The 15560-nt window shown below is 50.1% G+C and overlaps 1 protein-coding gene across 1 annotated transcript in view; it reads right to left on the reverse strand.

The window, feature by feature from the left end:
* Positions 1-2503: 2503 nt before the first annotated feature.
* Positions 2504-15560, reverse strand: part of HGSNAT (heparan-alpha-glucosaminide N-acetyltransferase) — a 44348-nt gene continuing 31291 nt past the window's right edge. The window contains exons 7-18 of the mRNA XM_007455459.1: positions 14853-14950; positions 13330-13406; positions 12701-12731; positions 11113-11273; positions 9887-10002; positions 7614-7735; positions 7125-7251; positions 5962-6048; positions 4196-4273; positions 3530-3600; positions 3328-3440; positions 2504-2685 (exon numbers count right to left, since the gene is read on the reverse strand). Coding sequence (XP_007455521.1) covers positions 2504-2685; positions 3328-3440; positions 3530-3600; positions 4196-4273; positions 5962-6048; positions 7125-7251; positions 7614-7735; positions 9887-10002; positions 11113-11273; positions 12701-12731; positions 13330-13406; positions 14853-14950 — 1263 coding nt within the window. The remainder of the gene's footprint in view (positions 2686-3327; positions 3441-3529; positions 3601-4195; positions 4274-5961; positions 6049-7124; positions 7252-7613; positions 7736-9886; positions 10003-11112; positions 11274-12700; positions 12732-13329; positions 13407-14852; positions 14951-15560) is intronic.

Here is a 15560-nt window from a genome sequence, read left to right on the forward strand (position 1 = left end):
CATTTTCTGGCCAATAACGTTATGAGGCACAGAGGGGATGCCCGCTCCCTCCCGTATGGCGCTGGCCGAGTGTGTGTGTCTGTCGTGATGGCAATGGGGTGGGCATCTCGGCCGTGAAGCGACCTGAGCGGGAGCCCACCCGCCGTGGGACCACTTACGTGCGATGCTCTGCTTATAACCCAGCTGGATGGGGAGCTCCTGCTCCATCCAGCTCAAGACATCCTAACCGATGGACACCCCGACTTGAGAACTGCTTCTGGAGAGGCCCAGCTCAGCCTTACCTGCTGAGACTCGGGATGACATAGCCATGACCACCCACAAAGGTGCACCGCGAGAGGGGTTTCCTCAAAGATGACAGCTCTCCCCATGCGCACGCGTGCGCACACACACGCACGCACGCACACACACACATTAGCTCCAGATACACGTGAAATTTTACCTATGAAAAGCAAACCCACCACCCCATTTTGCTCTCACACGTTTATTTAGTGCCTGCTCTGCACAGGCCACTGTGCCGTGCATGAAGAATGTGCCTTATTCTCCACGAGCTCACAGGCCAGCGTGGGAAACTGGTCATGTACCCAAATCACTGTCATACAAGGCAGAGAGCTACAAGTGCCACGAGATTGAGCCCAATCAGATATTACGAGAACACAGAGGAAGAAAATCTTACTTAGGGACAAGACTAAGAGATTAGAGAAGGTGCCTCAGAAGCAGTGGGCGAATGTGATAGGTCAAGGGTCGATGGGAGAAAATTAAGGGGACTAATCAAACTCAGGGGCAGGAGGCAGCTGATGGGGCTGCAAGTAGCAGGCTGGGTCCAGGGGGCTGGACACAGCCGAGAAGGTGTGCTGGGCTCAACGGAGGACGGCTCTACCTGACAGCAAAGCTGTTCCGACTTCAGTGCAAGTGCTTATAAGGAGGTGATGTGAGTCAGCTCTGTTTATGAAGTGTAATCTGGGGCAGTGGACAGTGGCTTTACAGAAGGAGGGACTGAGGGAAGGAGGCCGGTTGAAATATGATTCCTCTTGGCATCTGGGCAAGAGTAACAGGCAGTGACCGTGAGAACTGAGACGACTTGGCAATGACTAAACATGGGAAAGGGGGACAGAGGAGGTAAAGTGGGTGAAAGACAGTTTTATCCGAGAGACAGAGGGTCACCTGTCCGCAGAGCTGGGACAATCCAAGCCGGAAAGGCTTGTGTTTGAGAAGAGAGGGTGGAGGGGGGACCCTGAATGCTGGCGGACACCCAGGTGGACAGGTACAAGTTGGGATGAGAGTTCAGGTAGAGATGGGGTAGCTGGAAACTCACTATGCATGCAGGGTGACAGCTGACATCAGGGGACAGGTCGAAGTGACCCCGTCTCACCATGCAAGGATGCTCCAAAGTACAACCTATTGCCACATCTTCCTTCAACGTGGAATTCTCACAGAAGATCCCTAAGTAGGACGCTACGAAATGGGGGTGCTGGTCCCCTGTGTTCTCCTCTTTCACTCCTGAGAAACAATTCTGCAGTTTGGTGATTCCAAGCAGGAAAGCTGCCTCCACTGTGGAGGGTCATTCTGAAAAGAGTTACTCTGATGAGAGTTTTTTAAACTTCTCATTTATTTTGAAGAGTTTTCTGTAACAAAATTATTTTTCTAAGGATTTCAGAAATGCCACCGATGTCTCCCACCCCACTGGGTCTCAGAGCTGGAGGGGAGCTGAGTGGGCAGCACCGTGTCCCTCGTTGTGAGGGGACCTGCCTCGCGTCTGACCCGGCAAGGACGCCACAGCAGGAGCCCGGCCGAGACCATGAGCTTCTCTCTCTTCCTAGAGACAGAGGATGGCCTGGGGGACCAGCTACCACCCAGACACCCAGACAGAGAGATAGGCAGGCAGGAGGTGGGTGGGTATGCAAGGGTGGCTGGGAATAACACATCTACTGTTTCACTTGTTTTTCAAATGAGGAAAAGGAGAAAATGGCTTCTGATAGAAAGGCATTGTTTTTGGACCCACCAGTTACTTACAGATCTGAAAGGAGATTACTTGGAATTTCTTGAAATACTAAACTGTACATAACTGAAATATGTTAGACTATGTTACCACACACTATACCCAATGAGCTTCACAGTCAGACACAACAGAAACGGTGGTATCTTGGTCGGCGTGGACCAGCACAGAAAGACAGTCTGCAGGAAAGGTCAGTAAGGTCAGACCTTAGGTGGTCACAGAAGCAAAATGGCCTGGTTAACTCCCTTGTGAAAAATTAGAGGAGAAATCCTTAGAACGAAGTCGCAAAGGCACCCATTTCTACAGAAGATGGAGAGAAAAGACAATTACGTTTCAGATGTCTGAGTCTCAGGTATACAGAGTCAGATGAGCCACGTCCGATCATCAACCAGCCTGAGCACGTCCGCATCTCCCCCAATAACCTGGAAATATGCAGTTTTATAACGAATGGCTCCTTTTAATGATGCCCCAGGCCCTGTCATCTGCTAGCAACACATCTCAGCTGGGGCCTCAGATTTTCCAAAACACCTTCTTCTTATAGAGAACGTAAGCGATGAGCACCCAGAGTGCAGTGGCGACTATGTTCTGAACGAGATGCTCCCTGTGTGACTGGTTGTCCCCCAGCCTCCACTGGAAGGGGAAGTAGCTGGCGAAGACCTCGTGGCCCACGTACACCAAGATCGAGTTCATTCCTGGGGAAACACAGCTGGTTAGACTTAACTCTTGAAATTTGCCTCTAGTTCAGTGAAAAAAGAAAAAGTGCCCACTTGTTATTGCTACGCCAAAAATAAGTGATGCGAATCTTAGAGATTTGAGGGTGAACCTTATCCAAAAATTATTAGAAAACATTCCTTTGGTAAGTGTAATTCTGGAATACCAAATCTGAAAGGAAAGCCAGAATTATTCATTTATATTCTCTACACAGAAAACTTGAGGCCCAATGAGCATAACTGTTACTGGACTCGGGGCTGAAACGAGTCACTGAAGTCATCTGCTGTCTCTCGTCTCGGGCAGAACCCGTGCATCTCCGCGTGGTGCCTCTTAGGCACCGCCTGTAGGGCAGGGGGTTTACATGAGAAAGCACGGCCCTGTTTGTGAGGCTCGAGGGACTGGATGACGTGCCTGAAGCGGCCAGAGGGGTGCATTTATGATCCCACAACCTAAATGGTAAAACGGGGTGGCGCTGCTCGGGGACAGGCCCAGCGACGCCCTGCATGGACCCCCTCGGACCCCCTCGGTCGGCACCTTGGACACACCTGGCACCCGTGGCCTCTGGCCCGTCTGCTGGGTCCCCTCCTCTGCGAGGCCTGGGGCCGGTTGGTGGGGGGACTCACCAGGGTAGAAGAACGGGGTTCCCGTCCACAGCCCCTTCACGTCCACAACGGGGTATAGGACCAGCAGGATGAAGAAGGCGAAAGAGCTCAGTGTGGTGACATAGGAGATGGACCTGGGGGAGAGCGGGCGTCTCAGGGCTCCTGAGAGCACATCCAATGCCAGCCCGACCGGATGTGAAAACGACAGGCTTTCTGTACCTACCAGAGGTTTTTGTTTACTGGAATAAAGCCTTCATTTTCGGAAGCCTTTGTCAAAGCAACAGAAATAAACCCCTAGAAGCGGGGAGAAAGATGTTAAAGTTTTTTAGGTCATCTCAAGAAATAATTGTGGTTCAAAACTGAAGAACAGGAGCGACTTAATTGCTTAGGGAACGCTGAAAACTGTGCCCTCCATTTTATTCTTTTAACTGGAAAAACATTTTTAACATGTGTAACTAAAAATGTTCTCCAAAAAACCTCTTTTCAGCATTACTCTTGAGTTGAAGGTAAACGACCTTATCAACTGGAGTGAATCCGTGGAGGAAACAGGGCTGCCAGGTCAGGGGTGAAAGAACAGCTAAGCTTATCTTTTGCCCCCAGTGAACCTGTCCTTGGCCTTGTCCTTCTGGCAAAGGTCCCCACCAGAACCCACACCTCCGCTCCATTTCCTCATATCTTCATTGACTCATTTATAAAGACATTTTCCTAAGAAAATCAACCTGAGAACTTAGGTGTCGAGACTTTTCCTCTCTGATATTCAAGTGAAGAATGCTACCGATGCGAAGTGACAGCTGCTGTCTATCCCACGGCCAGTCACTAAACATTTTATGTCTTTGAAATCTGTATGTGTGAAGAGAAGGAATTTCAGTGAGGACCATCCGCTACTTACAAGGAAACAACCCCAGGCAGCGAATCTGATCAGGATGCCTTTGGTCTGATCCTTGTAATACAGGAGTATTTTCCCTGCCTGGGGAAGAAAACGCACAGTATGACCAAGAGAATCACCTACGATGTGTTCTTATTTCATACTCATCCACTGTCCTAACCGCTCGACAGGCAGACTCACCTGCAGGCACTGGGGTTACAAGGGGATGAACGGTACCCCTGCCCTTGGCTAGTGGAGGCCTAGAGGCACAGGGACCACTGGGGAGAGAGGGAGGGAAGGAGGGAGGGGAGGGGATGCGCAGAGGAGGTACCGCCAGGCTGAGGATATGAGCGCAAAGCAGGAACAGTGTCTGGGCAGGAAGGAACAGCATGCACAGGAGTATGTCACATGGGTGAAAACGCACAGCCTCCCCGAGGTGCTGCAGGTAATTCAGAAAGGCCGGGGGTGGGCAGAGGTGGGAAGGTGGGAGCAGGTAGGCACAAGCTTTCTCCCACAGGTGACGGGAGCCAAGGAGAGTCACTTTTCCCCCCCAAAGTGACAAGGGACCAGCTCAGGCTGGCCTGCTCGATGGCCCAGTCTGGCAGGGGTACAGAAGAGGGACAGAACAGCGTGGACCCAGAGGCAGGAAAACACTTTAAAAACAGAAAAATCTGGACTTTGCATAGCCCCGCCCCCTGCAAATTAGGAATTAATTTCTGAAAGCATCAGAGAAAGTGTTAATAATAACTTAAAATAGCTAAAATTTATGAATGTCCCGGTCTTAGAACCTTATGTGAATTAACTGATTTAGGTGCGACTACTTATTTAGGTGCCACTGAATCACAGAGGGTGCAGTAACACTCCCGGGATGACCCGGCTAGTAAGCGGGGTCAAGTCCAGGCCCCGGCGCCGGGCTGCACTCCTCAGCACCCGCCCTCGGCTGTCCTGCAGGTGCAGATTTACCTGGAGAGCACATGGGGGGATTAAATGCATTTATGAATAAAAGCACCCAATGTAAACTCTAAAGTGCTGCAGAGAGAAAGGCAGTATCTCTATATAGGAAATTATTTAATCACCAAAATGTATATGCTGTAGACCTGCACTGTCCCACGTGGGAGCCACTGGCCACCTGTGACAATTTCAGTTTAAATTTAAATGACGTAAAATTAAAAAACAGTTCCTCCGTCAGCCCAGCCATGTCTGAGGACTCAGTGGCCACATGGACAGCACATGCGGAGCATTTTTACCATTACAGAGGCCCCCACCCAGGAGGCTGGACCCAGTCTTTCCCCTCCCCATCATCTCCCCTCAAATAATAGTTTCAAACACCAATAAGGAGAACTTCAGCAAGGAAAATCTAGACTGCTCAGAATCCTAACAAAACTGCATGTGAGAGAAACCAAGAACAACCTGTACTGACTCTGGCATAAAATAGGCACAACCTGAAACTGTGTCAACTGTACACATAAGGTGACAGGTGACCTTCCAAAGACTGCCAGCCCAGCAGGGATCCCTCTCAGCCAGCGGTGCTGCTGTGCACCCACTGCCGAGATGAGCCATATGAATAACTTCTTTGGAGAATATAGGAATTATACCTAATTATTCGAAAGTGCTAAATTTTAGCAACCTCTGGTTTTAACAACCTGTCAAATATAAACAGAATTTATTAGGTCTGAAACACAGAAGATGTGCTTCCAGTTACTTATTTTAATCAAATGGTTTTTAGATTAGTAATGAATCAATAACCACGAACTGTCAGGAACACGCATTCTCAAGAAATGAACAAATACCTGAACTCCTAAAAATGCCATCACGATGGAGTTGATGGTCCCCAGGATGCCTTCTGGGTCGTAGGCCACCTCAGTGTGATAAAGCACCTGACAGGGCAGGACAAGAAGGCGGGACTCACCCAAGGATCACAAAAAGCACACAACAACTCACAGACAAAATGCAAACTCGGATACACCCCAGTATTCAACATTTTTGGTCTTGCTGCAGAAATTCACTGCTAACTTATGGGGATGACGGGCAGAATACTTCTGGCCAAGAAAGTGTGTGGCATGTGACACTCTGGCATGTGACACTCTCCCCACATGGGAGACCGTGCTGGGCCCTGTGGCTGTGACACTACACGTCCCTAACCAGCTTCAAACACCACACATGACACCTTCTAATTTTCAGGTTTACTCTTTGCGGCCAACCCTACTGTAACATCGACAGCTTCCTTTCTTCTTTTAAGGCAGGTAACGATAAGAAAAATACCTTTGTATTATTTCATTATAAAAGAAATCGTTCTTGTAGAAATGGCAGAAATTTGGAACCAGTCATTGCAGTGGGTGCTGGAAGGCACTGCCCAGCTATCTGGCCCCCGCCTGTCCATCCCACCCCTTTTGCAACTAAAGCATCCACTCCCCCGGCTGCTAGACGTATCCATGGCCCAAAGCTCTCAGCAGCTTCTGGATTTGTCCCTGAAGACAGCTGCCCCTCAGGAGTCGCCCTCTGGCCAGGCCATCACATCCCACCAGGGATGTCTAGGGCCTGGTCCCTCACCCCACTGAGAACAACCCTGAGAGGCCGCCCCAGCCCCCAGGAGACCAGCGGGAGCCTGCGTGTGGCTGTCCCCACTGCCCCGTCCTGCTTCCTCCAGCCCCACACGTGCTGATCCCAAAAGCACTGCCTGACAGACCTCCCTCACGGGAAGCTGTCCCCATACCTGAGATGTATAAGAAAGCACCTTGCTGCACACCTGACACCAGGCAGTCTCACTTTAACAGCCAAAGAAATGTCTACACGCCACCCACAACCAACAGTAAACTGAAGTCTGTAAAGTCAGCCAACTTTTCAAATAAAACTTCGTTCCACCCAAGTCTATTTCGTGGACACAGTTTGGAGTTGGCTCTTTCCCTTCCTTCCCCTCAGTGTCCGGTTCCAAGTCGGAGCCGGGCTCACTCACAGTCGAGGAAGGATGCTGGTAAAGGTGATGGTCTCCCAGGAGCAGGCGGTCAATGTAGCCAGCAGCGCCTCCTGTGCAATTCGGATACTTGCCCCAATCTCCGAGGCCCCCGGGGCCCAGATAGCCGCTGGGGAAGCGAGAACACTCACTTCACCCACCAGACTTAGGAGCGGGGGGCTGTACACTGGTGATGTGCGTGCCCACAAAGAGCCGCAAACACCCACCAGCCTGACGACCCTGGGGCGCCATGCACGTCCACTGCGGGGCCCCTGACTTGACGGCTGCCCGAGGGGTAAGGCGGGGGCCCAATGTCCGTCCCACTGACCCTGGAAAACCTCACGGAGACAGGCCTCTGGACACGTGCCCAAACCCCCTCCCACACAAGGGGAGAAGAGAGAGAGGAAGGGAGGTCCCAATGTGGGAAATCCGACAGCTGTAACCCAGGGGCTCGGACTTGGCAAAAAGGGGATTCCCGCAGGGCTGGCTCACGTGGGGCATCCGGGAACAGGTAAGAAGAAGGTCAAGGCCAGCCAAACACCTTCCAGCATCAGGATGAAGAGCCACTGGGGCCAGCTGGATGTGGTGTCCAGCAGAGAAAAGCAGCTCCTCTCCTGCAGGGGCAGGGCATAAAACACGTGAACTAAACGCAAGTGGAACAGGAAACAATACACAGTGCAGTACATGTACACAGAAAATTCTCTGTGACGCTCCCCTTGGCCTTTACGGTAGTAACACAAAATAGACGCGTGTTTATTCCGTATGTGGCATGTGGTCTAGATGCTTCATCTCTATGATATAGCACAGTAAAATGCCAGTTAAGAAGAAATCAGTGGACAACTCCACTCCTATACCCAAGAGATCTGAAGAGAGATGTTCATACAAAAACTTGTACACAAATGGACACAGAATCATTATGCATAATATCCAGAAAGTGGAAACAAGTCAAATATCCAACACCTGATGAGTGGATACAAAATGTGGTACATTCATAGAATGGAATATTATTCAGAAGTAAAAAGGAATCAAGTACTGATGGTATAATATGGATAAACCTCAAAAAATATTCTGCTAAATGAAAGAAGCCAGACACAAAAAGCCACATATTCTATAATTCTATTTCTATGACATGTCCAGAACAGGCAGATCTATAGACAGAGAGTAGATTAGGGGTTGCCTAGGGCTGGGGGGACCTGGGGTTGGAGAGCAGCTGGTAGTGAGGACAGGGTGTTTTGGGGGATAGTGAAATTGTTCTAAAATTAGACAGTGGTGATGACTGCACGACTGTGAATATACTAAATATCCCTCAATTTTACGCCTCAAATGTGTAAGCTTTATGGTATGTGAATTATATCTCAATAAAGCTATTATTTTAAAAAGAAAGAAAAGGACTTCCCTGGTGGCGCAGTGACTGAGAATCTGCCTGCCAATGCAGGGGACACAGGTTCGAGCCCCGGTCCGGGAAGATCCCACATGCCGCACTGCAACTAAGCCCGTGCGCCACAACTACTGAGCCTGCGCTCTAGAGCCCGCGAGCCACAGCTATTGGGCCTGCGAGCCACAACTACTGAAGCCCACGCACCTAGAGCCCGTGCTCCGCAACAAGAGAAGCCACCGCAATGAGAAGCCCGCGTCCATCAACGAAGAGTAGCCCCCGCTCGCCGCAACTAGAGAAAGCCCGCGCGCAGCAACAAAGACCCAACACAGCCAAAAATAAATTAAATTAAATTAAAAGAAATACAGCTATATTTGTAAAAAGGAAAATAAAATTTAAGCTTTTGGAGCTCTTCTGGTTGAGGGAAGGAGAGGTGCAGCCCACCACTCCTGGTGTCCTACCAGCCCTGGGCTCCACTGTGGGACCTGGACGAGCCTCGCAGACCCTCCGGTCCCCCACAGCCAGCAAGGTCAGGTTCACATGTGCACGTGGAACCCCTGCGTGCCTTCCGTAGCCTACAGCAGAGGGCACAGGGGATCGGGGGGCGTGGCGTGAAGGAGTGAAGTGTAAATGCGCTCCAAGCACGTAAAACCGAGGGATCGTTACAGGAAAAACCAAGAGAACCTGGGATTCAGTGATGAATTTGCTAGTTACCCACACAGGAGGGAGCTGGACAACAAATACAGCTTTATTAACTTACTGTGAAGTAGGACCCCAAATGGAAGAATTTAAACATTTCCACCTGAAATTTTACTTCCGTTGGGGGAAAAAAAATAGTTGTCATCTGAGTAAACTCAACTCAGCAATTTATAATAAGACAGAAGGTAATTACAAAAGAGGTGAGATGCTCACATACTGCTTACAAAGAAGAAACAGGAAGCGGCCCAGGGCGGAACTGTCATCTCCTGGCCTGACCTTGGCACTGTCCAAGTCGAACCTCTGCAGCATGTGTATAGACACTGAAATGTTCTGTGAGGTTTCTGTGTATCTTTACCACCAGGAAATTGAAAAACTGGCAGTAATTCCCCCAAGAGGCTGGACCAGCCAACTAGAAGATGGTGATGTTATTTAACGCCATCACATTCATTTGATTAATGGAAACTGAAATATGTGTTAAGAGGGTAGATCTCATGTTATGTGTTTTTTACCACAATTAAAAAAAAGATGGATATAAAGACTAAATAAAAATAACTAATTGAAGAGAAAAAAGGATGTTTTTGACTAACTGAGTTAAAGAGTCTTGTAGTCTCTGGTACTGCACTCAAAACTAAAGAAAGTTCTAGCACCTAAACAGGGACGTCTCCCCCTTTTTTAATGCAGGGTTTCTCACCGAGGTGCAGATCTCAGGCACGGGCTTGGCAAAGAGCAGCTCCAACACGGCGACCACAAAGTAGGTGCCCCCGAGCCGCTGGAGCACGCCGGGGATGCGCGCCTTCTCCCAGGACACTGCGGGACGCACAGGGTATGGGGTGTCAGCCAGCACTGCTCACTTCACCCCAAGACGACACCACTGTTTCCTGAGGGAGGGAGACAGACTTCCATCGCACCTGAGGAAGTTAAGCTCTTGGATACGGAAACACACGCGGTCAAGGGCCTGGCTCACACACAGCAGTGAGGCTGGGCTAACAGCAAGGGTCTGGCGGCTCGGTGTGGGGATAAAGCAAGGACGCCCTCGGCCCTGAAGCCCTGCCCTGCCCCGCCCTGGCCATTCCCATCAGGAGTGTGGACTCAACTCACATCCAGCAGGAACCTGCAGACCCAGCGCAGCCCGCGGACTGTCCCTGCCCTGCAGGCTACGTGACTGTATCACTGCCTGAGGGTAACCCTGTAAGGACCCCCGCAGTGTGTCCTACTGGGAGCAGCGGCCCTCTGTTGGGTGATCCATCAAATGGACTTTTCTGTGACACCTTCCCTTAGCACCCCAACTCCTCCCGTCGCCTGAAGCCTTAGTGCTTCTTGCTTGAGGGGTTCACCTGGCACCTGCCTGGATAAGTACGTCTTCTTTCTGCTAATGACACCGTAAGCCCCTTGAGGACGGTGGCTGCTGCCTTCCCCAGTTCCGACACTGGTCCCCAGGACAGGGCTCACATCCTTCCCTCAGCTTTCCTGTCCCTCTCACACCACTCAGTGACAGAGATGTCATACCTTTCCTGCAGCCCGGGGGCATTCAGGTGATGGCAAGGTGGACCCTTGGACAACAGCCTTACTGTGAAAGCTGATGAAACCAAAGCGGCAGGAGGGCGACTCTGAGAACCAGTGGCCTGGTTTGGTCCCTGCTCTGCCCTTCACTACACATGGACACAGCACCTCAGCCAGCCCCAGGGTCTTCCTTTGTACAGAAGGGTTTGAGTGGACTTGGTGGCACCTCCCAGGCCTAAAATTCCAAGATAGCAATAATAATAGTGCCCAAAGTTATACAAGCATTAGATATACTTTTCTAGTAGCTATTCTTTTTGCAGGTACATGAGATGGAGAAACTGCATTTCTTTCAAATTATAACACATCGTTTCCCTATTTCAACCTGAATACATTCTAACAGAGGGGGAAAATACTTACGTGGACCAAGGCAGTAATTGGGGTTCACAATGACAATTCCTATACAGATTAACAGGAAACTCCTCCGCGCAATCTTCCCCAGCAATCTGAATTCTGAGCATCCCCGCTGCAGAACGGAAGTCATTGACAGAAAGATCGAAGATCCCATAATAAACACAAACCTAAAAGAACAACAGCTATTACTAGATAGCCACTTGCAACTTTTTTTGTCTCTGTGTCATTGGTATTTTATAATCTACTACAAAAGAGAAGCAACACATGATTTTTGAAAGAAACGGACGATTGAAACCACATCCAGTTTCGTGGTGGAGAAGAATCAGAACGCTGGGCTGGAAGGACTGTGCGCCTTCTCGTCCTGTCGCAGAGGGAGATCCTTCGGGACTGACTGCAGCTTCCATCAAAGACAGACAAACCACTAGGTATAAAATAAGCTACAAGGATGTACTGTACAACATAAGGAATACCAATATTTTATAGTAAGCATAAATGGAGTGTGCCCTTTAAAAACTGTGAATCCCTATATTGTACACCTGTAACTTATATAATATTGTACATCAACTATACGTCAATTAAAACAAAAGGAACTCCTCCCCTACTCCGATAAACCTGAGTTCACATTAGCAGTGAAACACTGGGGACCAAAGACGCAAACCAGTGGCTGGCCCTGCCTATAAATGATGGAGGCAAGCCGCTCAAAGCATCTCAGCAAAGACACAAGAGCCACGTTGTGCAGGGGTCAGAGTCCCTCAGCAGGGGAATGCTCCAGGCAGAGCGGGGTACTCCACTATTATTTTATTTTATTATGTATTTATTTAATTTGTTTATTTATTTTTGGCTGCATTGGGTCTTCGCTGCTGCACACGGGCTTCCTCTAGTTGTGGTGAGCAGGGGCTACTCTTCGTTGCAGTGCGTGGGCTTTTCATTGCGGTGGCTTCTCTTGTTGCGGAGCATGGGCTCTAGGCACACAGGCTTCAGTAGTTGTGGCTCATGGGCTCAGTAGTTGTGGCTCATGGGCTCTAGAGCAGCAAGCTCAGTAGTTGTGGTGCATGGGCTCAGTTGCTCCATGGCATGTGGGATCTTCCTGGACCAGGGCTTGAACCCGTGCCCCCTGCATTGGCAGGCAGGTTCTTAAGCACTGCACCACCAGGGAAGTCCTCCACTATTATTTTAAAGTGTAACTTATTACTATCCTTAACTGCTACATACTTATCAGAATTCCCTGATACTGATATACTGCAATACCTTTTAGGAACTAAGATGTTTACATTTATTTTCAGGATTAGTGGAATATTCAGAATTTATGATTTCCTACGAGATTCCAAGATCTTGTACATCATATCCACACTAATAAAATGTTCCCTCTGAAATCAGCAGTCTTTTATTCTCATGTGTCTTAGATAAGCACGAGGCCAAGTGTCATAACGATTCAGGAAGCCGGCTTTCGGAAGGACCTCATCACGCCACCACCTGTGGGCAGCACACGCCCGCAGCCCGGAACTCAAGGCTGGTGTTGGGAAGGCCCAGCATCCGCTGAAAACAAAACTTTGCAGATGGGCTACGAAGAGCGGATGGCAGATTTGCAACTCACCATGGGAACACAAGGTCAGCCACCGTCAGTCCTGCAGAAGAACGCAAGCACGACAGTGAGGAAAGGACCTGGAACGCCGGTGCTCCCTGACCCGGGAAGGCTTCCATCTCACACTGACGGGGAAAGCCCTGGGTAAACCTCGCGAAGCAGCACTGAGCTCCCTGGACTCTGTGGCCAGGGGCCAGCCCGGGCGCCACCTGAGAGCACCCGTGCTGTGGGAGCACCACAGAGAAGTATGCGGACAATCTGTGATCTTAGGCAGATCTTACTCAAAACCCATCCTAAAGCAACCCCCCAGCCAGATTCACAGCCGCTATTCAGCGCCACTCAGACCACCCCCAGCTCCACGGCATCCCCAGGAGGACCATGAGTCTCGGGGCAGGACGCCCGTGCGGCTGAGGCACAGGGCACACCTAGAAAAGCACAGGGATCGTTTACAACGTGATGACAGTGAAGCATCTCGGAGCCAGAGCACATGAAAGGAAGAACAGAGACGAAGGCTGACAGAATGACCTAAGGGGCCTCTGTGGGGCTCACCTCTGGAACCCCTGGGGGACGCCGAGGAGCCCTCCTACCTGCAGCTCTCAGAGGGCCCGCGTCAGCAAGGCGACCTCTCAGCGGCGTCTTACCATTCCAGCTTGCGTGCTTGAAGTACCAGTACCTCCCGCCTCCGTAGTTCACAAAGACCATGAGGGTGAGAGCGATCCTGCAAAGCCACAGAGATGCGCTCTCAGGGCCTGGGCACGTGACAAGGATGGCCCGGCTGCAGCACACAGGCGCCGTCATGATACAAGCAGACACTGAAAGAGCAGGCAACTCCCACTTCTCACCATCACGGTTAGGACCCCGCGCTAAAGTCCTCTCTGCCAACATTTCCAACATGACCTCTGAAGAAAAACTTACACCAACACTGAACTATGTAACTTGAAAATGGTGCAAACATTCCCGATCACTCCACTTTGTGCTAATTACTTAGATGTCTCAGGTTAAAGAACTGTAGTGGGAGGGGACAGTCTTTAGGGTCAAGCCCTAGGTCCCTCTCTCTTAGGAGCCACTGGACCTCAGGCGAGCCCCTCATCAGTTCTCTGTGAGGAAGGACACCCCTGACCTGGGGACCACAGGCACCACGATGGAGAGTAACGTACATCACAGCACCTAAACGATGCTTGAAACATCTTAGCACTTAATCAATGTCGACTCCCGTCCACCTGTGAACATCTCCGAAAGAAAGACGAATACAATAAAACAGATTCTGCATGTGCTGTTGTTTGCTGCTAATTTCTCAGAATATGGGGAATAAAAACGTTAGTATGTCAGTGGGTGATTTGTGGGCACTCTGGAGCCCAACTTACTCAACTCTGTGGCTCAATTTCTTTATCTGTGAAACAGGTGTATTATTAAAAGTATATACTTCATAGGATTGCTAAAAGATTAAAGAAATTAAGACAAGCTGGAACAGTGCTTGGCATACCATGAGTACTCAAAACTGTTAGCAGTGGTTACTATTAGTATCATTACTGTTATTACTGCCTGGCTTTGGATACACACACAGGAGCACTTAGAGCTCGGGAAGCTGGGTCAGTTATCAGGTTATCACTGGAGTTTGAAAGGCCTCAGTGGGAGAAACAGAAGACTTGACACCTAGATATTGCTTTTCAGCCATACAGTCTTAGACTCTATTTTCAGAGTTTGGTCCTGGCCTTCGTTCTTTTCCCAGAACTGGAAAATAACAATTTACTGCAGGACTCTGTGGATTTGGTGTCAGTTGATATCCGAGCTGCTGTGTGAATGGTGGAGGAGGCCGAGGGCTGTCCCGGGTTCTGTTTCCAGACTGGGGCACTGTCCAGGGCTGAGCGGACACGGGGCCCTCGGGCAGCTGCTCACACGTGTGAGTGGCTTTCTCAGCAGCACCTGTGCACCAGCGGAGATGGGCTCCGGCCTCTCCCACTGCTGCTCTCCAGTGACACATCACCCTGGCTCTCGTGACAGTTTTCAAGTCAGGAGAAGCTGCCGATTTCTCTTTAGGGCAGGAAATCCTTTCTAGCCTAGACAGTAAAAGGCACGTGAAACGCCTCCCACTGCAAGTGGGTGGACTTGTGAACGTGCCACCCGAGGCCACCTGTGCCCACGGGTCACCAGGGAGCCCACGTACCCGCGGAACGTGTCCACACAGCGGAGGCGCAGGGGGGCCGCCGACTGACGCCAGGTCTCTGGTGGGGGGTCGCCCGCCCTGCTCGGAGACCCCAGCTCCTGCCGGAAAAGAGGAGAAAAATGCAAACAGTTCATAATACAAAAGAGTAAACTATACTTTCCTGTGTTTTAGGGAAGAAATTAGCAGAGTGAAAGCCAAGGATCATTGTTCTGGATAATACTTTAATTTGCTTTTGTAAAAACCCCACCTAGAGGTTAGGTTTTTCACTTTATTTGGTTTATGTGCCTCCTGCTGAGCTCTCGGTGGCCATGCTGATAAATGACCACAAAGGAGCAAGAGTACCAGCAAGTGTGTCCAAAAGTGGACACAGATACGTCCATATTAATCAATTAACACAGACAGTATGTTTAATCATCACAGCAGGCCATCCCATGTATAGATTTAATACTAATGTCTCTCACTCTTTTGTCTTCATCTTTTTTTTTTTTTTTTGTGGTCCGCGGGCCTCTCTCTGTTGTGGCCTCTCCTGCTGCGGAACACAGGCTCTGGACATGCAGGCTCAGCGGCCATGGCTCACGGGCCCAGCCACTCCGTGGCATGTGGGATCTTCCTGGACCAGGGCACAAACCTATGTCCCCTGCATCAGCAGGCAGGCTCTCAACCACTGTGCCACCAGGGAAGCCCATCATCTTGATACTCTCTACTTAG

This window comes from Lipotes vexillifer, unplaced genomic scaffold (genome assembly GCF_000442215.2).
Source record: "Lipotes vexillifer unplaced genomic scaffold, Lipotes_vexillifer_v1.1 scaffold414, whole genome shotgun sequence".
Taxonomy (NCBI): domain Eukaryota; kingdom Metazoa; phylum Chordata; class Mammalia; order Artiodactyla; family Lipotidae; genus Lipotes; species Lipotes vexillifer.